Raw genomic sequence first — 23,384 nt, forward strand, 5'->3', positions numbered from 1 at the left:
AAGTTAACCTTAGCCCAAATCCCCCAGACTGTTATGCTCATCTCCCCCATATTTTCTTCTTTAGATGTAGAACAGCTGCTTCCAGAGCTGGCGTTATGCCGTCTCACACTGAAAGACAAGGAAAGAGCAAAAATTAACCTGTTGAATTTATGTTTGTGATGTAGAAGTTATAACTATAGAGCCCATGTAAGGGGAAAAGACCCAGTTAACATGCAAGTCAAGACATGAGCACAGCAGCCCAACTTGTGAATCACAGCAATTATACTGCCTCTCATGGGTGTAGCCAGGATTTTTGTTAGTGGGGTGTAGGCCTTTGGGGGGGGGGAGAACCTCAGTTAGCCATGTATTTTTATTGACATTTATTGATTTGGGGAGGCAACTGCCCCTCCCTGTCCCCCATGGCTACACCCATCCTGCCTCTCATCTTGGAAGTACAGTGGTACCTCGGGTTACATACGCTTCAGGTTACAGACTGCGCTAACCCAGAAATAATGCTTCAGGTTAAGAACTTTGCTTCAGGATGAGAACAGAAATCGTGCTCCGGCGGAGTGGCAGCAGTAGGAGGCCCCATTAGCTAAAGTGGTGCTTCAGGTTAAGAACAGTTTCAGGTTAAGTACTGACCTCCGGAACGAATTAAGTACTTAACCCGAGGTACCATTGTAATATACAGCCATTGTTCTCCCCATGTATTTGTCTAACTTACTTAGAAAGCCATTCGAGCTGATAGCCACCACATATTGTGGGAGAGAATTCTGAGGTTTAGCTGTGCATTGCATGAAGATGTGCTTTGTCTGGGAAGGAGGTTATTAGCACGTTGGTGGGGGTGGTATGTACAGTAAGGTTACCAGATGTCCCCGTTTCCTGGGGACAGTCCCTGGATTTACAAATCAGTCCCCACACAAAATCCTATCATTCCTACTGAAGTTGAAAAGTGTCCCCGTATTCATTGAAAAAAATCCGATAACCTTAATGTACAGTAATTTGTGTCCTCATGTTGATCATTTATGTTGTGAACTGCCCTGTGATCTTCAAACAAATAATGCTTTATTTGGTCTTCCCTGAATCGTCCAACATTCAGCTTCATCAGACGTTCTCGTGTCCTAATATTTTCAAAGAAGCCTGTTCACCTTTCGTGTCCTGTCTTATTTGTTTCCAGCGCCCTACTTTTCTTTTAAGCGCCAGATACTGCAACCTTTTTTTCTCCTATAGGAATTTCTCCTGTCCCTTGACCATTTCAGCTGCCCCTTTCCTGAAACTTTTCGGGATTGCAAACCTTTTTCTCATTCCTAGAAAATGCCACACCAAGAAGCATGTTTTTCTTAGTGATTTGCAACACGTGCAAGGAGGCTTCCGTTGGATTTCCCACATTCGTTTTTATGCACACCACGGCCAAGCCGCTCGCTCGCTCGTGCGCGCGCGCGCGCTCTTTATCAACAAAGCGTTTCTTCCTCCGCTTCGCAATATTCATCAGGCGGCTGCTGCCATGGTGACTGGCATCGGCTCAGCTGATGGCTTGAGGCAGATGCACCAATCCAGCGGTGAAGCACGGGATGATGCTGAACAAACCCGGCAGGTGATTGGGCGATGGGTGCAGGGTGCTATTTTAAGGGGGCGTGGCAAAAATCGGAGGGGGAAGGCGAAGAGTGAAGCTCGAGCCCTCGGCGCTGGAGCGAACAAAAGCGTCCGTTGTTCGCGGGCGGCTGCACAGCAGCGGCGCAGGTAAGGGGGGGGGGGAATCGGTTTGTGGAACCCGAAGCGAAATGGGATATTGGAGTGAATCGAGGTCTCGGTAGCGAAGCAAGCAGAAAATAAATAGCTTTGCATGCTATTAATAAAGCGGCGCCCGCCTTGGGTGGTTTTCCGGCGATGAGAAGGTTGCACGTCGCGGTTGTTGGGAGTTAAAAAGAGCGGACAACAGGTTTCATATGCTCTAGTTATAAAAAAGCGGAAATTGAATATGTTTCCTATAACGTCCCTTCATTTTAACACTGGCACTAGGCATGAACAGGGTCATTTTAGGCTCCTGTTAACGGTGGCCAGTTTTATCTCTAGGCTGCAATGGCTTGAATTCCATTTTATTTTCTTAACTTTGCATCCTACCAATGTAGTGGGGGGGGGGATTGTAGAGTTGAAGCAATAATGCCGTCCGCTCTTTAAAGAAAAGAAAGACTTTGTGTGTTTGCCAAGCCAGAGTACATAACAGGTTGGTATAACTAAACAGAGCCCCCTTTTTTCTACCTTCTTTGGAACGGAGTTCAAAGTGTTCAGCATCTGACTGGTTGACCTGTGCACCGAGATAAGCCTGCATATCGTGCAGATTGCTTAACGTCCTTGTGGATGAAACAGACCTCTAACATGTTCACTATTGTAGTCCTGGGAGGGGAGGCAGGGCGGCATTTTGCTTGAGGGGCAGCTTCTGAGGCAGGCGAAAAATGCTATTGTTATACTTGCATCTACATAGCTTTCACCCCCATGCGGTTTAAAATTATGAACAACTGTGGGGGTGAGGCTTACTCAAGCAAGTTTTGGACCATGGCCCTGGTTCAAGAATCCACCCTGTACTTAAATTTCACCGAGCATCCTTGGGCTGCTCCCAGGGTTGTTGTACAGATAAAGGTGAATTCGGTAAATGTACTAAACTCTTTGGAAGAAGTGTGGGAATGAAATCCTCCCATTATGCAACAGTAATTCCCTCAAGGTGTATTGAAAGAAAACTAGCTAAATGGAAACTTACTCTCTTCTCGCCTCCCAATAAGTGAACAAGATTTCCTTGAGATAGGTAGAGTGTTTAGGGATATATATATTAGTGGGACTTTTCTCTGCGAGTCCCTGGTCTGCAACTTACTGGATTTCGGGCATGTTTTGAAGTAGAATGTCAGTAGCATTGACTCTTACCTATTCATTTACATCAGTACCAGTAAAAGTTCCCAAGGAGGAAGGTGTCTTTTGAACAGTGGCTCTTTCTTAATCTCGGATGCTCCTTGTGGAGGAGAAGGGGAGAGAATGGGTAATTTTAGGGCAGGGGTAGGCAACCTAAGACCCTGGGGCCGGATGCGGCCCAATCGCCTTCTCAGTCTGGCCCGCGCACGGTCTGGGAATCAGCGTGTTTTTACATGAGTGGAATGTGTGCTTTTATTTAAAATGCATCTCTGGGTTATTTGTGGGGCATGGGAATTTGTTCTTTTTTTTTCTTTTCAAAATCTAGTCCTGTCCACCACATGGTCTGAGGGACGGTGGACCGGCCCACGGCTGAAAAAGGTTTCTGACTCCTGTTTTAGGTACCATTTTTGTCTTGGGAGTGACCTAGGAGCATAACAGTAGGAAAGGTCACACTCGTGCTGCTCACTCTAAGGAGAAGGAATTGTAAAAGCCAATAAAAAGTACTTGAGTGTGTAATAAATGTGTGTCCTTGAGAAGATATCTGTGCTGGAAGCCCTGAGGCTCAGATAAAACTCCAAGGTTGGCATTCTCCACTGTTAAAGATTGGACAAAAAGAAAATGAGATGTTCCTAACAATTGTACATTGGAGGTAGGCAATCTTATAATTTGTTTTTCAATGATGGCAGATCACTGGCCACTGTTCCTATATTATTCTATATAATAATGCTACCTAGAGCTTAGCAATAAATTACTTTTTTACACTACTGGTGGTATTGTGTACTGTATTCATGCTTGGACAAGATTAGATTTCTTTAAAATATTTTTTGCCATGTGCATTAATACTTGCTCCATGAAGTAACAATACGGTTAAGTAACAATGCTCCAGTTAAGTAACAATACATTGGTTTATGCAGTAGGGTGTTTCCTTTTCTTTACACTCAGGGCTGGTCTGAGCTCACCTTTTGAACTGTTCAAACCACACAAGTAAAACATAATCTACATCTGTTAAAACAACCTACTTTTGATATAGCTGTACTAAGTTGCCAGATTCTTTCTTCTATGGTACCTGAGCTTTTAGGAATTAAGCAGTAGTCAAGCATTCAGCAGACACTCAGATCTAGAGAAGAAAATATTGTGCCTGTGGATTTTCTGCCTATCATAGACACAAGATTTCCTTGGTTTAATTCTGGTGCAAGTGAATTAGATCAGATAGCAATATAAAAATCTAGTTTAGTTTTGTCCACACATGGTGTGTGTACAGGGGCCCAGATGCTTGCTGATACAGCAGATGGAATTGGTTGTTGGACAGAAGTAGAGATGGGTCATCAGTTTTCTTTTTTACTATCTATATGAGGATAAAGATGATTTGGGAGAGGAGCAACAGGTAATCTGCTTTATCCAGGGAGATTGCTTGTGTGTTGGATTGTACACTACAAATCAGGAGCATTGGTAGCTGCCACTTAGAAAGGATTTGCCTCCTCCTGAGGCAAGCATTGGCTTAAGAGAGAGTACAGAAAGATGTTGAAATGGAAGTAGTTAGGTACTTCTTGTTGGGATTAGGAAAGCAGGAGGCTATTGATTGCTGCAGTATTGGTGACTCTGTCAACTTGTAGTTGTATCCATCTATCTACAGGTCACTTGGGCTAAGGACTAAGTAGTTCTCAATTTGAAGATTATAAGCCCTAAGCTTATCTTGGCACTTTTGTGCCCAGCCCTCTATCCTTAGTTGCTCTAACCAGCAGAGTTTAGTAAGGGTATGATCCTCGAAGGCATTTAGTCTATGCCAGCTTCTCAGATAGGCTAGATCAATTCTGGCTGCTAGTGAGGGAAGGCCCAACTCATTTCTGTGGTGGGTCTCCCGATGTTCTGCCAGGAAGTCCCAAAAATCAGCCTCATAAATTTATTTTGTAGGACCTCTATTTCAGATCTAACACCAATTCCCAAAATCTCAGCCCGGTAGAGCATTTGGGCAATGATTTTAGAGACAGTGATCTTAATAGCTAGGTTTATTAACTGGCCACCCTTTGAATGGAAGAACCTATATAGCTGCCCAGTAGTGACCAAATATTAGGTTAATTGCTTCCAGATGGTGTTTCCATTATGACTTTCCATCAATAAGTAATCCTAGATATTTAAATCTGGGTACTTGCTCAAGCGTGCAACAATCTAGAGTCCACCTGGACTTGGTAGTCCTCTTGCCAAATGCAGCGACCTTGGTTTTATCATAGTTAATTTTTAGATGTTCTTTTTTACACAGCTGTCCAATTTAACCAGCACCCTCCTAACTCCAATTTTATTCTGAGATAACAAAACTAAATCATTGGTGTAGAGCAGAATTGACAATTTACGATTCGCAAGGGTGGGGGCAGAAAAGGAGGGGGATTCCATATCAGGGATTAAATTATTTATATAGTAATTAAATAGGAAGGGTGCCAGTATACATCTTTGCTTGACACCTCTGTTAATTGTGATTCTTCTTCTTTGGCGATCACTTGTAGTTGAGTAAGATTGTCTTCCATAAACACAGTAAATGAGTCCTTAGGTGACTGTGGAGGCCAATTCTGGATCCACACGTCCTTCCACAGTGGGGACATAGGTTTCTGGGCAGGAGTTGATCATGGTAAGCGTTTGCCAAGTGTGCCTTCCTCTTAGCTCCCTTTCGTTCTGAGTTTGAGCATCTTCAAAGCCCATGACACCTTTGGTAAAGGCTGTTCTTCAATTGGAGCGCTCACAGGCCAGTGTTTCCCAATTGTCGGTGTTTATACTACATTTTTTTATATTTGCCTTGAGAGAGTCTTAAGCCTCTTTTGTTGACCACCAGCATTATGCTTTCCATTTTTAAGTTTGGAATAGAGTAGTTGCTTTGGAAGACAATAATCAGGCATCTGCACAACATGACCAATCCAATGAAGCTGATGTTGAAGAATCATTGCTTCGACACTGGTGATCTTTCCAGTACACTGGCATTAGTTTGCCTGTATTCCCAAGTGATATGTAAAAAATTTCAAAGACACCGTTGATGGAATCTTTCAAGGAGTTGGAGATGGCGTTTATAAATGGTCCACATTTCACAAGCATACAGTAAGGTTGGTAGTACAATAGCTTTGTAAAAAAGCATTTTGGTTTCCCTGCGAATGTCCTGGTCCTCAAACACTCTGCACATCGGAAGAAAGCTGCACTCACAGAGCTCAGGCGATGCTGGATTTTGGCATCAGTGTTGACCCTTATGGAAAGATTACTGCCCAGGCAGGAAAAGTGATCAACATTTTCCAACGTTACACCATTGAGTTGGATTTGTGGTGCTGCAGAGGGGTTGTTTTGTGCTTTTTGGTGCAGCACTTTGGTTCTTTGGATGTTGAGTGATAGGCCAAACTTTTCGTAAGCTTCTGCGAACATATTTAGGATGGTTGGGAGGTCATCTTCTGAGTGTGCACACACTACGTTGTCATCAGCATACTAAAGCTCTAGGATGAAAGGTACAGTAACCTTACTCTTTGATTTCAGCCTGCTCAGATAAAAGAGCTTTCCATCTGTTTAATATATGTTTTCTATTCCCAAGGGGAGTTTCCCTTTGACAAAGTGTAGGATCATGGCAATGAAAATAATGAATAGAGTTGGGGCAATAATGCAACCCTGTTTAACACCTGATCTCAATGTGAATGGTTCATTTTGAGAGCCATTGTTATCTGCGATTGTGGCCATCATATTATCATGGAGGAGCCGAAGCATGTTCACAAATTTATCTGGGTAGCTGATTTTCAGAAGGTCATTCCACAGGGCATTACGATTTACAATTTCGAAGGTCTTAGTCAGGTCAATAAAAGCCATATAAAAAGGCTGGTTTTGCTCTCTGCATTTTTCTTGAAGCTATTGAGAGGTGAAAATCATGTCCACTGTTCCCCTAGAGGGTCAAAAACCATTTTGGGATTTAGGAAGGGTCACCTCAGATATTGTTAAGAGACGGTTTGCTAAGATCCTTACAAAAATTTTGTCAGCCGCAGCTAATAAAGAGATGCCTTGACAGTTTGCACAATCTGTTCTGTCACCTTTTTTTAAGAGATTGATTATTTTGGCGTCCCTTAAGTCTGCTGGGATCTCCTCTCCCAGATTTTTTTCATGAGCTTGTGAAGTTGTGCAAGTTCATTTCCACCCACTTTGAAGACTTCAGGCAGGTATCCCATTAGGTGCGGTGGCTTTGTTGTTTTTCATTTGATTAACAGCTGTACACAACTTACCCAGATTTGGAGATACTGCAAGCTAATTTGTTTTTGCGGAATTTGTGAGAGGACTTCAGCAGCTACGGGGGAGTTGCAGTTAAGGAGATGCTGGTAATGTTCTTTCCAGCACAGTGCAATAGCTGCTTTATCTTTACAGTGGTACCTCGGGTTAAGAACTTAATTTGTTCTGGAGGTCCGTTCTTAACCTGAAGCACCACTTTAGCTAAGGGGGCCTCCCGCTGCCGCCGCGCCGCTGCTGCGCAATTTCTGTTCTCATCCTGAAGCAAAGTTCTTAACCCGAGGTACTATTTCTGGGTTAGTGGAGTCTGTAACCTGAAACGTCTGTAACCTGAAGCATGTGTAACCCGAGGTACCGCTGTATTTATATAGTAATTAAATAGGAAGGGTGCCAGTATACATCCTTGCTTAACACCCTCTATTACAGAAGTACCTTGTTTTGCAACCAGGATTTGCTCCGAAGCCCCGGAAGAAAAGGACGCTGAACAAAGCGCGGCGTCTGCGCACGCGTGCTAAACCCGGAAGTAACCCATTCCGGTACTTCCGGGTTTGCCACAGACATTTAATGGAATGGGCACTCGACGAGGCGGACGCTAGACGATTTGGAATTAGCAGGGAGTTCAATCCTGCTGCTTTGCCTTGTGCCCCTGGTGGGAAGATTGCAGGAATATGCAGCCAATGCAGGATTTCACTCCTGCCCACCAATCAGCATCAGGAGTGATGTCAGTGACTGAACATGGTTTGAAGGAAATTGCCTCATACCCAGATTGAACACCCTCTGCTCTAGAGCATGGACAAGTACCTGTATCTGAAGTGATACAGAATTCAACCAGAATTCTAATATTTTCTTCTGTAAAATGTGTAGAATGACTCCAGAGCAAGACTAGAGGAAGCTGACATTGAAAATGTGTGCAAATATTGTTGAAGCAGACCTCAAACTAGTAGCAGTCAGCTGTGAGCCAGAAAGTCCCTGTATTTGCTATAGCAATGAATTATTTGGGGTAGTTTCATGCAAGTCACTCTCTCTTGACTTCAAACACAGCTAAACACTATGTAGAGGCTAAATATTTATTAGTCATAAGTTTTTTATATTTCACAACTTCTTTGCTGACTAATAATTAGTTTGGCAGTTTACAAAACATAACTATCTGGACAGGGTTGTTTCTACTCTGTAAATAATGTACCAAGCGGAAACATGCATTTCCATGTTTGATCTTATACCATTTGTTTTGTAACCTTAAAAATTTGACAAAGAAAGAGGAAGTGAAGAGCACGCACTGTTGCTTATATTTTTAGACTTGTTTAAATGGGTCACACTAGATAGCTCAGTTGGTTAGGGTGTGGTGCTGCTAAACATCAAGGTTGCAGGTTCAGTCCAGCTGCATATTCTGCAATGCAGAAGGTTGGACTAGATGATTCTCAGGGTCCCTTTTAACTCTATGATTCTATGAAATGGAGAACTTTTTGTTTTTACAGTCAAGCAGTGTATAAATTTTATTAAATACATGCATAAGGCACCCGTTGCCCTTGCATTTCAGAACAGCTACTGCAGACAGAAAGAAAGTACAATGGAACCTCCGTTGTCAAACATCTCGGCTGCCAAACATTTCGGAAGCTGAACGCCGAAAACCTGGAAGTGAATGCTTTTGTTTTCGAACACGCCTTGGAAGTCGAATGGCTTCCGAGGCACAATTCTCCATTTTCTCCATTCACCTTGCTGACAGCCCTTTGATCTTCAGTTTTCGAACATTTCGGAAGTTGGAACGGACTTCTGGAACAGATTCCGGAACAGAAAACTGAGGTCCCACTGTACAGTGGTACCTCGGGTTACATACGCTTCAGGTTACATACGCTTCAGGTTACAGACTCCGCTAACCCAGAAATAGTACCTCAGGTTAAGAACTTTGCTTCAGGATGAGAACAGAAATCGTGCTCTGGCAGCGCAGCGGCAGCGGGAGGCCCCATTAGCTAAAGTGGTGCTTCAGGTTAAGAACAGTTTCAGGTTAAGAATGGACGTCCAGAACGAATTAAGTTCTTAACCCGAGGTACTGGAAACCACAGGAGGAGAGAGGGTTATTGTGCTCCAAACCTGCTTGCTGGTTTCCTATAGGCCACTGTTCAGCCACTGTAAGAACTGGATGCTAGACTAGATGGGATGTTGGCCTTCTCAAACAAAAATGGAGGGGAAATAATGTTAGTTAATTATCACACTGAAGTGTCCCATCCCTTTCAATAATGAAGTGTCCCATCCCTTTCAATAATGAGATTTTTTGAGATAATTCATATATTTATTTAAGAATATTAGATTGGTTTTGTATTAAGATACAGTAGGAATCTTGAAAGGTTTCTATAACAGGATGTGTTACATTGTATGATATTCTTTGCTGATATTTGTATTATCATTTGGAGTTCATATAGCACATGTAATGTTTATATTAATTGGATAATATATTTAATTAATAAATAAAAACAACCAGACACTTTTTGAGGGTGTTATGGAAGAGGGCCATTTTTAAAATTTTGCCTCACGTCCTTCCCTTGGGCTGGAACTTACATAACCCTGTATATAATATAACCTTATATATTGATCTTATATATCCCAGTTATAATGAAGATTCCCTGACACTTTCTGGGGCAGCCCAGTCAGATGGGGAGCATGTAAATAATAAATTATTATTCTATTAGCTCTCGCAACTGAAAGTTTTATAGTAGGCATGGGAACCTTTTTTAGCCTGAGGCTTGTGTCAGATGAATCCAGAGATGAAACAGGGCAAGAGCAACAGATGTGTCTCCTATTTTTTACAGTGACTCATTCCAGCTGTACAAAAACTGGCACGTTTACACATTCACAAACAGGTATTACTTCATCCAGGCAAGCAAGAGGGATTATTGTTGTTGAAGAGCACATTCTAGTCAGGCAAAATCATTCTGTGTTCCTGAGTAAGGTCTGGGAAGTGCTAGATTTCCTACCTGTTAGACAGCTTTCAGAGCCAGGTTTTGACAGACCTTCGTGGGAAGAGCATACTGAATGCCTTGCTGTTCAAAACATGCAACAGAGATGAAATTAAGAACACACTCAGTTTATGATGATGCTGGATGTTTCAGAATAAAGGGTGTGGTTTTAGAGGTGTGTTGATTCTTAATTATGAAGAGTTTTGTAGATTAAAACCCAATGCCTTAATCTTCCCTGTAAACAATTGGGAGCCAGTGCAGATTTTGGAGCCCTGGTTTAACACACTGTGTACCATCCCAGCAAGGTAATGTTGTGCCTGTGCTAACTGAAGCTTTGGAACCTGGGAAGACTAGCACCACATCACCTATCCTATATTATTTTAAAAATGACCAGGCTGGGTTCATTTTGCTCGGAGACCACCTGATCTCAAAACAGTAGTTTAGAGTGAAGCTGATCACCTCAATGACATCACAAGTAATATATGCACAGGAGTCCAATCAATGAGATCCAAAATAATTGTGAAAAGGTGGTCTTTGGGAGAGAAGCTCATTGTTCGCCAGTAAAGGGGGTAATAAAATTACCCTCTTGAAGTTAGCAGTCCTAGATAATTTAAGTTACTAAAGTCTAAACTCTTCATACATGAGGAAAAAAACACGAGAGAAGGTTGAATTCAGTATTTAAAAATTCACCTGAAAACAGTTTGTTATAAGATGGAGGTTTTAAGGGCTTTTTTTTTTCATTTTTATGCACCTTTCAGGAAGCTTTCAGTTTTGGCATTAAGACCTCTTTTTGTAAGGATGTTTTTGGTTAGTTGGGTCAACTTTTAATTCATAAGCGGTTGTCTTGCTTTGGCTTAAGGAATACGTAAAGAAAAGAAGAAGTAAGGACAAAAAGTGTCTACAAACCTGTGTGCACCATTATTTTCTTTGAAATTATCCTTTAACTACTATCAGCTGTAGCCAACAAGCCACAGATGGAGGAAGACTGATTTGAAGATGGAAGCCTGTTATGTGTGCATAATCCATTTTGGTTTGTAGCAATTGGCCTAGTGGGAAACTGTAGGGTACTCTTATTTCCTTGGAGCTTGCTTGGGTAAATGTTATTATTTGCATACATATCCCATCTTTTTCTCCAAGATAGTCAAGGTGGTGTACATGGTCCCCCCCCCTTTATTCACCACAATCCTGTGAGGCTGAGAGGCGGTGACTTGCTCAAGATCACCCAATGAGTATCTTGGCTGAGTGGAGATTCGAACCCTGGTCTCCCAGGTCATAGTCCGACACTCCAATCACTGTATCACACTGGTGGAAACCTAGTATTTTCACTTTCATATGTGGAAGTCTTTTTTAAGAGCAAAGACTGCACAGAATTGTTCATGGTGAGTTCCAGCATCTCTTTTTCTAGAAAAATAGCACTGCTCGGAACTATACTGTATTGTGTTGGGCAGGTTAAGGTTTGTTTAGCAATGACAGCCTCAATAAACCATTAAATGTCAGGCTTGGAAATATGTAGTATACAATGGTACAGTGTAGTACAAGCTTGGGCCTGTTTATCTGTACTTTAGAGCTTTGTTTTCTGCATTTGTATGCGAGGACCTTTTTGTTAAAAGGTCACTGATTTTGTTAAAGGCAAAGGGAGCCTTGCATTTTGTAGCTGTCAAAACTGTGTGATGCAGCAGTGAGCCAGAACAATGCAAACATAGTGGCCTAATCCTGAGTATTGTAAAAGCTGTTTGGAATGACAGCAGTGGATGTAGTCGTCATCGTCTTTGGCGATCACTCATAGCCGAGTAAGATTGTCTTCCATAAACACGGTTTTAACAATGAGTCTGTAAGTGACTGTGGAGGCCAATTCTGGATCCACACGTCCTTCCACAGTGGGGACATTGGTTTCTGGGCGGGAGTTGATCACGGTGTGGATTTGCCAAGCGTGCCTTCCTCCTAGCACGTTTCTCCCTTGCATCCTGAGTTCGAGTGTCTTTAAAGCCCATGACACCTTTGGTAAAGGCTGTTCTCCAACTGGAGTGGATATAGTAGGCCTCTGCAAAACAGCTGTGGGCTAGGCCCAGGGCTTCCAAAACGATTAGTGGCAGAAGTACTGCAGGGACTCTCCAGGCTGCTGCTTGGGTCTGACCCTATCCATTTTGGTTCCACGTTTATGATCTCTAGCACACATACAAATGCAGGAAGCTGTAACCTCTTGGTAATGCTGTTCCACAGTGCCTCGTCTGAGAGATCCCCTGCAGCTTGCTGCTGTGTTCTTCTGGTCTCTTTCATGTTGGCCAAATTTTGCCAATTCCTCTCCCCCACCCTCCATAGCTCTCCACATCCCCTCCTGCACAATGTTTGAGATTTTCAGGGAGTTCTGAGGGCTTCAGTATGTGGGGAAGGCCTGTTGTGCAAGCAGAACTATACTCAGCCTTCTCTGAATCCTAAACATGGCAGTGTGTGTAGGATATTCTCATAGACGTGTCTCTTAAGAAATTCCATATGGGCATGAGGAGAGCCTAGCCCAGGGGTACAGAACATGTTAGGCTCCATGGACCAGATCCTGATCAGGGGCCCCCCCACCTGTCAAAATCCCTTTCACTCTGGAGTGAGATCCGGCTGAAGGGGGAGAGAAGTCTTAAGCCCGAACTTGCTGTGATTTTAAAGAAGGAGCAGGAGACTTGCAAAGTACTTTGCTAGCCTTTGGGAGACTCACCCCACCCCAGATTTAAGATTGTCAACATCTAATGTTGTGGGAAGTGCCAGGAAAAGGCCTGCTAAATAATCCATTGCTCGGGAACTCTGGTGGCTTATTTATGTTGTATTGATATAACACGAAATTCATGCTTTGTATACAAATGCAAACTATTATTTCCCCCTGCAAATAAGATAGCAAACTCTGATTTGCCATAGTCAAGCATAAGAAGTTAGTGCAAGTCACAGAATTTCGGACAGGGGTGTGTTATTGTTTTGAACTCAACAGTTTATGAATTTCCTATCGTCTCTCCCTGTAGGTTCCAATGGCTGCCTGTCGGCAAACACAGTTTTCTGAAGGAGGAAAAAGTAAATCCGTAATGAATGGAACTGGAACCTCACAAGGACAATGGGGGAGGGCCTGGTAAGAGAATACCGCCCTGACATAGTTTTAGGTGCTATATAAAAATTGCTTCCAGTACTGCAACATGAAGAAGTGTCAGATCACAAGGCTGGAAGGCTATGTTTTAGAGGTGATGTAGGTCCAACCCATTCTCCAGAGCAAATTACAGCTCCACTTCAGATTAATGTCTTCATTTCCTTTTAGTTATCTGTGTACCAAAGAAAGCAAAAAATCGACTCAAAAGCCTCTTTTGGAAACCTGCCGGGAGACATCATCTCTAACTGGTATAGTTTGAGACAGTCTGGAAGCTGAGAATACAATTAAAATTTTCAGAATTTTGCCACACTTGAGGCAGTGTTGGATTTTTATGTATCAATGTAATCCTCATGATTAAGGCATTCAACAGATTATTGATCTTCCTGCCCTGGAAGTTTTTAGAACATGGATGGGCAACCTTTTTGTATGCGGGGGACACATTCCCTCAGGGATAATTGCCTCAGGGGGGAGTGTTAATATGCCATCAGTGGCCAGGGCCAGAATGGGAGGGCAGAGCAGGGACACCCCCATCTCTCTCTTTCTCCTCATGCAGGAGGATTGTGGGGAGAGAAGCAGATTCCTATTTCCAGAGGCCTGAACTCATTGCTTGCAGAGGGCTTTTGGACCTTACACTGAGGGCTGCATGTGGCCTTAGGTTACCTAGGCCTGTGTTAGAGGGGTTATCTATTATATGAGTTGGATCCCGAGCAGGAAGGTGAGGGAGGTGTCTTGTGCTAAGTTACGTTCATTGATTACATGGGTTAATTGTTGGGATGCAGCCAAGGAATCGGGGGCAATTGGCAGGCCCCCAGCTGGCCCCAGCCCACCAGCCAGTGTGCTGGGTGATCTCCATACCTTGGATCAGCATGAAACTGCGACCCTAGCTTAAAAAGCCTTCAGAAGCTGGGCACACACACTCAGCAGAGTAAAACGCTGCGCAACAGAAGTGGCATGGAGAGGCTGTGTTGAGCATATTTACAAGCAGTTTTTCCAACATACATCAGGATGAAAGGAAAGAATATCTTCTCCCCTTCATGTCCAAAGCAAGACAGCAAAACAAAAGCTATACACAAACAGAAGTTCCCAGCAAGCTGTGCTGGACTGTAAACAGACATGTGACACACAACAGTCTCATGCCTGTCCCTTAAGGTGGAACGGAATATTCTAACAGTAATATGCAGATGTTTATGAACAAGAAACAGAAAGGTACCCCTAGTAGGGTTATTTGGAGTCACAGATCTGGAATCAATGCCAAAATAAATATGGTGGCAGCAGGCCCATTTCTAGAAGTAAAGAGAAAATAGATGCGGGATGCTGAACCTTCCCCCAAATATGTCACTTACCTCCTTGAAATTTGTCCCTTTTTATGGCTTTTCAGAGGATGCAAATGCTGGAAGTGAGCCTAGGTGAAATAAGTTGATATGGCAGGAAGAAGGGTGTGTGTAGGTTGGTTGGTTTTGCAAAGTCTACTGTCATCCTTGAGACCCCGTGCACTGCACAATAAACAAATTATTTATCTCTGTGTCTAAATCAGGCCATAATCAAAGCAGCAGCATCTTGCAACTATTCGGTTTCTTGTGTCTCTTATGTTTCAGGAAAGTCGATGGGTATTCCTTGGCGTGTGTCATCTTTCTACTCCTATTTGCACCCTTCATTGTATATTATTTCATAATGGCATGCGATCAGTACAGTTGTTCTCTAACTAAGCCAGCCATTGACTTGGTCACAGGGAAAGCCAGTCTCTTGGATATCTGGCACAAGACACCACCATTGACTTGGAAAGCTGTGACCCTCTATGCTTCTTGGGTAATCTTCCAGGTATGTGCCTTGAGGCTTCTCTGTTGGAATCCAGTAGGGCATAAGTAAGGCAGTCTCAGGTCAAAACTGAGCTTTTCTGATTACAAAACAGTATTTTATTGGTAGAATCAAAGCTCACACATGAAACTAGGGAATATAGACTGTCCATTATTATCCTGTGAATGCTATTGGCAGCAACCCAAGACTCTGGGATTCAGCATTCTGTCACCACCCGATTTGCATCAGCTGTTAAGACCCCTGGCTTTCTGGACCCGTGTGTGATATTTCTACTGCTGACTCTTTTTCATTTGTATTGCTGTTTCCAGTACTCTGTCCTCCCACACATGTTCTACATACATACACACACCAAATACAATTACTGAGTCATTAGAAAGACTGTAGGTACATAAGAATTTATACAGGGAGAAGAAATGTAGATAATGTAGAATAATGCCTGAAACTGCAGGGAGTAGAAATTATCAAGACGGGATTTGGAAGGAAAAAAACAACTGTCAGAAATGAGAGCATTGAGAACACAAGCCAAAATTACCCATCCTTCATAACTACCTGACAGTTCAGAAATCATTTAACGTTTTTATAACAAAGATTCCTGCATTGTAGGGGGGTTGACTAGATGACCCTCAGGGTCCCTTCTGACTCTACAATTCTTTGAGTCTAAGATGCTTCTCACAAATTAATTTTTGTTACAGGTATTTTTGTACATGCTTCCTGACTTTTGTCACAAATTTCTTCCTTATTTTCGAGGAGGAATGCAAGAAGGGGCTGTCACACCCGCTGGTAAGCTCATTTTTGCCAATACTTTTTCTTCACAAGGCTTTTTAGCATCACCAAGAAATACGGGTCAGGGAACAGTGATGGCATGGGCGCTACTCTTGTCGTTCCATGTGCAGAGACCTAAAAAGGCAAACTCAAGCCTATAAGCGTCTTGCTTTTGTGATGCAGGAGAAAAGGCATTGTTTACAACTAAACCCCAAAGGAATTCTTAGAATGTGGGATCTGTGTCTTTCAGATGCTTAGATTTTGCCCCTCGGAGGGTTGTATGAAGTCAGTATGGGGTAGTGGTTAGAGGAGTTGTAAGGATAAAGGGGGGAGGCAAAGAACCATGTCTATCACCTTGAGCTCCTTGCAGGAAAGTTGGGATATGAATGCAATAAATAAATAAATAAAAGTCTATAGTGAAGTGTATACATGCTTAGGCATGCTGCATTGTGCTGTAGAAACCCTTTTGACTCTGCAAAGGTGATTCACATGCAACATGCCTCCAGCTCAATGCCAACTGATCCCAGGAAGTTTGACTACGAAAGACTACGAAGTGCTAAAGCAGAAGCAGGGAGCCCAAGGTCTACATTACCTCAAGGGCAACCTTCAAGAGGCCACATGCCAGTGATGGGTAGGGCCAGAAGCAAAACGTGGGTGGGGTCCTAGGCAAAATGTGGTTGGAGCAATAGGTGTCGCTTACCTTTGTGAGGCAGACTACATTCCAACTACACAAAAATGTGATGTTGCTACACAAACACACCCTCTGTTTGCATACATCCTACATCCAGTCAAGCAAGAGGCAGTATCATAATTCAAAGGCGTGCTCCAGACAGGAAGGATTGTGGTCTAGGGTGTCCCATGGGCCAGATGCAGAGACCAGAGAACCACTTTCAGCCTGTGGGTTTGAGATCTGTGTCAAAAGCTCAATTACAAGGTCTCCGGTAAAAATGCAAGTAGCATTCCACAAAGTTAACAAGACATCCATCACTTGGGAAACGTTTTCTCTTCATCAAGGTCATCCTAATACTGGCTGAATTTCCGAGAGCTTCCTAATTTCAAATTAAGGATTGAGAACTAAACCAATGCATACCACAGACAAGGAATGTAACCTAAGAACATCTCTGCTGGATATATCCAATCCAGCATCCTGTTTGCAAAAACAGCCAGGTACATGCTTCCAGGAAGTTCACAAGCAGGACATGAGAATCACAGGATTCCTGTTTCTTTATGTGTTTGTTAAACATGAAGGTTCCATTTGGCTATCCTGGCTAATAGTAGTTGATACTCAATTTTACAGAAAATAGTTTTTATGGCTGATGCTTTATTTAGCATTTTATTGCCAAGTGTTCACCATTCTCAGAACTCTTGTGAAATGGCAGTCTACAAATACATCTGGCTACACAGTTGCCCATGTTGTACTATTGGAACGGGTTGGGATAGTGGGTGATTTTTAAAATGTTCCACCACATTCAAAGCAGATTCATAAAAATAGACTGGGTAGGATGAGCTGGTTCCTCCTCACTCCAAAACTCTATGCTATGAAGACTTGCATCACTTTATGAAAACAGGGTACAGAACTGCAAAGTTCACAACCACTGGATATCACACTGACTTCCCTACCTCTTTGTCAAGAGCCATCACTAAGCTGGACCATGCATCTCTCTCTTCCCTTTCAGGTGCAGTACTCAAATATGAGGTCAATGGACTTCAAGCCTGGCTTATCACGCACATACTCTGGTTTGCAAACGCTTACCACTTCCACTGGTTCTCGCCCACCATCATTTTTGACAACTGGATTCCTCTCTTGTGGTGTGCAAATATCCTGGGCTATACCGTTTCCATATTTGTAATGATAAAAGCCTACTATTTCCCCACTAATGCAGAAGATCGGTATGTTGGCATTGCATTTATTACTACATCTATGGTGTTTGCACATTTGATGAGCATTTTTCATTCTGATAAATAAAACAAATCATTCCAGTAGCGCCCTACTTTTGCTTTCCCACTTGACATCCTAGATGCAGGAATCTAATATTTGTCTGTTATAGCAAACAACCATGTAAACTCATTAGACTAGTCAGTAAGTACAGTGGTACCTCGGGTTACATACGCTTCAGGTTACAGACTCTGCTAACCCAGAAATAGTACCTCAGGTTAAGAACTTTGCTTCAGGATGAGAACAGAAATTGTGCTCCAGCGGCAGCGGGAGGCCCCATTAGCTAAAGTAGTACTTCAGGTTAAGAACAGTTTCAGGTTAAGAATGGACCTCCGGAATGAATTAAGTACTTAACGTGAGGTACCACTGTAATTAAGGGACGCAGGTGGTGCTGTGGGTTGAACCACAGAGCCTAGGACTTGCTGATCAGAAGGTTGCGGTTCGAATCCCCGTGATGGGGTGAGCTCCCGTTGCTCGGTCCCTGCTCCTGCCAACCTAGCAGTTCGAAAGCACATCAAACTGCAAGTACAGTGGTGCCCCGCAAGACGGAAAACCCGCTAGACAAAAGGGTTTTCCGTTTTGGAGGCGCTTCGCAAAACGAATTTCCCTATGGGCTTGCTTCGCAAGACGAAAATGTCTTGCAAGTTCCTGCGGGGTTTTTCCCCTCTTTTCCCCCTTTTCCTAAGCCCTAAGCCGCTTATCAGCTGATCCGCTGATAAGCCGCTTAACAGCTGATCGCTAAAAGCTGCTAAACCGCTAATAGCGCTAATCCGCTAAGCTGTCAATGGGCTTGCTTCACAAGACGAAAAAACTGCTATACGAAGAGAATCGCGGAACGGATTCTTTTCGTCTTGCGAGGCACCACTGTAGATAAATAGGTACCGCTCCGGCGGGAAGGTAAACGGCGTTTCCGTGTGCTGCTCTGGTTTGCCAGAAGCTGCTTAGTCATGCTGGCCACATGACTCAGAAGCTGTTCGCCGGCTCCCTCGGCCAATAAAGCGAGATGAGTGCCGCAACCCCAGAGTCGGTTATGACTGGACCTAATGGTCAGGGGCCCCTTTACCTTTACCTTTTACCACTGTAATTATGTGCCTTTTAAAAGAATTTTCTCAATATCATGTTTTGAAATTGATTTTAGATTAATCTTTTCAATTTTTTGTTTTTGTTTTAAACAATTTTAGCAAATTCACTGGTAACTTCTTCTACGACTTCATGATGGGGATTGAATTTAATCCTCGTTTAGGAAAGTGGTTTGATTTCAAACTGTTCTTCAATGGCCGCCCAGGCATTGTAGCATGGACTCTGATCAACCTCTCTTATGCAGCGAAACAACAAGAATTATATGGACAAGTAACTAACTCAATGATACTTGTCAATGTCCTCCAGGTAAGCCAAGACCTTGTTAAATGCCAAGTGAATCTTAATGCTCTGAATATATAAACTGATGGAATTTAGGATCTACGGTAATAGGTGCTCCATATATCTAGCTTTATCCCCTTGCTCCTGCTTACATTTATATCCCAACTTTCTTCCATCATGGAACTCAAGGTAGCGTACATGTGATTCCCAGTCACTCATCCAGGTGCTGAACAGAACAAGATCTGCTTGACTTCAGCAAAGTGCCTTCAGGCTAAAACTTGTAGCCCATAATCAGTATAAGTTAGTGAGTTTTGATCTTAGTGTGGTAAAGAATTATGGCTCACATAAGTGTGCATGTGTGTGCCCATCAAGTTGAGGGGCTAGCTATACTTTCAAATGTTGGAAGTTTGATTCTCTGAAGTGTAGAGTGCCTAGAACTGCATTTTTGTCAAAAACTTTTATCCCATCTCAAATAAGAGAAAATTTGTAAGATGAGGCTTAGCAGAAGCAATCAAAAGAAGCCTGATGTGACTATACTGCCAAAATCTAGCGATTTAAGCATTTAAATTTTCAAGGAAGGATTTCACAGTTCTAGCCCTAGTGATCTCTGTTGTGTTCTTTTTCAGGGTATATATGTTTTGGATTTTTTCTGGAATGAAGCCTGGTATTTGAAAACGATGGACATCTGTCACGATCATTTTGGATGGTACCTGGGCTGGGGAGACACTGTTTGGCTTCCTTATCTCTATACACTGCAGGTATTTTCATATGTTCATGATGTGAAATTCATTAATCCCTAGAAACAGTAGTAACAACAGTGGCATTATTAGCTGCTACAGTAAAGGTCCTGTTCAATTTTATTGACTGCTTTGGACACATGCTGTGGCTCCTGACATCCCAAACCAAATACATTTATATCCTGCCCCTTTCCCCCCCCCTAAGAAGCAGGATACAAGTGGTCTCCTTCCACCCCATTTTATCATTGCAGCAGCCCTGTGAGGAAGATTTGCTGAGAGGTAGTGATTGATCCAAACTCACCCAGGGAGTTGATGACTGAGTGAAGATTTGAACCCAGATCTCCCCAGTCCTCATCCAGCAGACTGAGCACTACACCACATTGACTCTCATTATGACAAAGCAAGTGACTGTGGCTTATCTATCTGTGTTATAGAGTATTTATCATAAGAGCAGTTTCCCCACCCCCCTGGCAGGCAACAACTTCATTCTCTAGTATGGGCTCCTCTAATGAAAGCAGACAGGTACCAATTCTGTATAAACGTTTGCTTATGGGGTATGTTTCTCTCTCCTTCTTTAGGGATTATACTTGGTCTACCACCCTGTCCATCTGGCTACAAGCAGTGCAGTTGGGATTCTACTATTTGGTTTAGTGGGCTACTATATCTTTAGAATGACCAATCATCAGAAAGATCTCTTTCGTCGTACAGATGGCAACTGTAAAATCTGGGGCAGAAAGCCCCAGTACATTGAATGCTCCTATACGTCAACAGATGGGATCAAACACCACAGCAAGTTGTTGACATCCGGCTTCTGGGGAGTGGCACGCCATTTTAACTATACAGGCGACTTGATGGGCTCCCTGGCATACTGTCTATGTTGTGGTTTTGAACACATTCTGCCTTACTTCTACATAATTTATATGACCATTCTTCTGGTTCACCGTTGCATCCGGGATGAACACCGATGCTCCAGCAAGTATGGCAACGATTGGAAGAAGTATACTGACGCAGTACCTTACCGGCTAATTCCTGGGCTCTTTTAAATGCTCGATTTCTCGACTTCAAAAGGTTTATGAACAGTTATCTTTTCAGTGCAGCAAGTTTTGAGGATCTAAAAAGCAGCACCTTTTTGGCGCACCTGATGAGACATGATTCTAATATCTGTTAAGGTCATTGTGCCACTAAAATGATCTTTTTTAAAGGTGTGGATTTTGTTTTGTTTTTTAAAAGTTCCCTGTCCTTGATCAACAAAGCTTCAGATTAAAAAGTTGAATTTTGAGGAGCATTCAGATTGACACCTTGGACAGAGATTCCAAAGTGTGTACAGGGACAGGAATACACACACAAGCCCTGCCACCAGTGTCCTCATGGATCGTTCCCCTCCCGGTCCTACCTGTCCTCATGTTGTCTGAGGAAGGTCTTGCATCTGCTTGAAAGTGCCTAACTGCACATGATGGAAGATGTTTCTTCTCAACTTCACATGTTCAACTTCACAGAAGTAGAAGCCGCCTGCAGACTTCCATTGGGCAACACAAGGGAGGTCCGGAATGGAGTGGTGGGCAAGATGCTCGTGAGAACTTTGGGGACAAGGTTTCCTTGTGTGCTGGCCACAAGGATGCTAGGGGGAGGGATTGAATGTGCATCCCTGCTTCCATCTATACTTGGAACATTTGTGTGTGAACATGCCTCTGGTTGTAACTGAATCTACAATGTCACTTCACTCTGGGGCACAACCCACAGGCAAATGACTGGCCCTTTAAAACTATTCTTTCCCTTGTGGTTTGAACAGTGGTGATTCTTGATAGCTTCAATCTGAGTTTGATTGTTCAGGTCAGCTATAAATGAGCAGAGCTCCAGTTACATTATGATCTGATATTTGGCCTTCGGATAGGTTTATTGTAACTACATCAGAGATTCTGGAGCAGTAGTTAAGCTCTAAATGCATACTGGATAACAAAGGGACATGATTCTAAAACATGACAGCTGGGTTGGTAGAAGGTCTCTTATCAATTCTGTTAATTGTGATAAAAATCACATTCTAGAAATATGTTGAAATACTGCCCTCACTAATTATCATAGATGTTTTCTGCATACAAGTTCATCCTCTTTTATGGGAATGCATATATTTTAAGTGGGAATAGCAACACTTCTGCCTACATTTTTCAAAAATGCATAGTAGATGCAGATAGTTTACCACTTTGAGAACTAAGTTCCTGTTTGACAAGGAACCATCTAGCCTAAACTTCTTATGCAGTCTTTCCAGTGACACCTCTTGAGTATACAGCTTAATGTTAGGGTGAGGAAGACTAGCTGGTGATGGACATCAAGGCTTTACCCTATAGTTAAATGCAAAACTCCCTTGCCTGGCCCTAAATGGCTTTGATGCTTTCTATTTACTGTGAAAACAGTGCTGGAATAGTGTCTTCATAAAATCAAATTCAAAGGTAAAGAAAGAAGGCAGAGTATTCTTCCCATTCATGCATTAAGTGACATAATGTAAAAATAAAGTGGAGTGTTTTCTTCTGTCTTCTTAAATCTGCTCCCACCCAGATATAGTGCCACAGAATTAAAGTTGCTTTATTTGCTTGCTTACCACATTTTTCACATGCAAGAATATATTTTTCGTAATTAGGAAAGCATAATTTTCACGGATGTACACAGCATAACAACAGTGGCTCACCAAGTCCACTGACAGATGAACAGATTGGAAACTATCGGTCTGCTATGTAGAAATCAAGCATGTTTTTAATAAAAGGATCACCTTGATCTTCCAAAATGTTATCTTTTCCAGAATAGAATATCTTTATTATTATAAATACAATACACCCCTGTGATTCATGAATAGTCTAAGCCCCAAGCACATTCAACTGATTTGTGTTGGGATATTGGGTTGGATTCCACAAGCATAAGGCCTCTTCCCTGTACACATGGACTTTTCTGAATTTAGTGCCAGTAAGTTTATGTAAGCACAGAGAATGCAAATCCAACAGTTTGCTTGTATATGTAGAAGCAAGGCATTGTGCTATATCTTACACAAGGTCTTACATGGTGAATGCTTTTTATGAAATGAAAGAAGGAATGATGTGGAAACCAGATTTTTCATGCCGCATGCTTTGAAGCACACAAATCTACCATGCGTTCTTCACAGTATTGCAGGTGCAGCCAGTGGCGCTCACTAGATGTTGTCATACTACAACACCCATCATCCATAACTGGTAGCTGGGGCTGATGAGAGTTGTAGTCCATTAATTGGAGGGCATCAGGTTGGCTATTCCTACTATTGGTGGTGGTGCTAAGAAAATATCACCTTAAGAAATTGTAATGGAAAAATTATGGATCACCATCATTACTGGTTTGTTTTACTTTTGTTTATTATGTATTTTATGCTTCCATTTGTATTTTTATGTTGTGACCTGCCCTATGATCTTTGGAGGGTGGTATACAAATTTAATAAATAATGATAATAATGTGATCAACTTAATTTTCTAAAACTACAATGTGACGAGGTGCATCTTCCCCACCTTTTGAATACTTGCTCTGTTTTATCTTGATCTGAACAACATCTGCAAACATCTTTATAGCTCAGT

The 23,384-nt window shown here is 42.5% G+C and overlaps 1 protein-coding gene across 2 annotated transcripts; it reads left to right on the forward strand.

Annotated features, from left to right (window-relative positions):
* Nucleotides 1-1,554: 1,554 nt before the first annotated feature.
* Nucleotides 1,555-22,573, forward strand: DHCR7 (7-dehydrocholesterol reductase). Of its 2 annotated transcripts, none has more exons than XM_081835016.1 (8): nt 1,555-1,573; nt 13,070-13,173; nt 14,784-15,006; nt 15,696-15,783; nt 17,442-17,655; nt 18,883-19,087; nt 19,687-19,818; nt 20,376-22,573. In XM_081835016.1, the coding sequence occupies exons 2-8, from the start codon at nt 13,076-13,078 to the stop codon at nt 20,838-20,840; spliced, it is 1,425 nt and encodes a 474-aa protein (XP_081691142.1). In that variant the 5' UTR covers nt 1,555-1,573; nt 13,070-13,075; the 3' UTR covers nt 20,841-22,573. The 2 variants fall into 2 exon arrangements, with proteins under 2 accessions (XP_081691142.1, XP_081691143.1); XM_081835017.1 differs by lacking the exon at nt 1,555-1,573 and adding an exon at nt 1,626-1,719.
* The last annotated feature ends 811 nt before the right edge of the window (nt 22,574-23,384 follow it).

The sequence above is a fragment of the Podarcis erhardii genome (assembly GCF_964252035.2).
Source record: "Podarcis erhardii genome assembly, chromosome: 1".
NCBI classification, from domain to species: domain Eukaryota; kingdom Metazoa; phylum Chordata; class Lepidosauria; order Squamata; family Lacertidae; genus Podarcis; species Podarcis erhardii.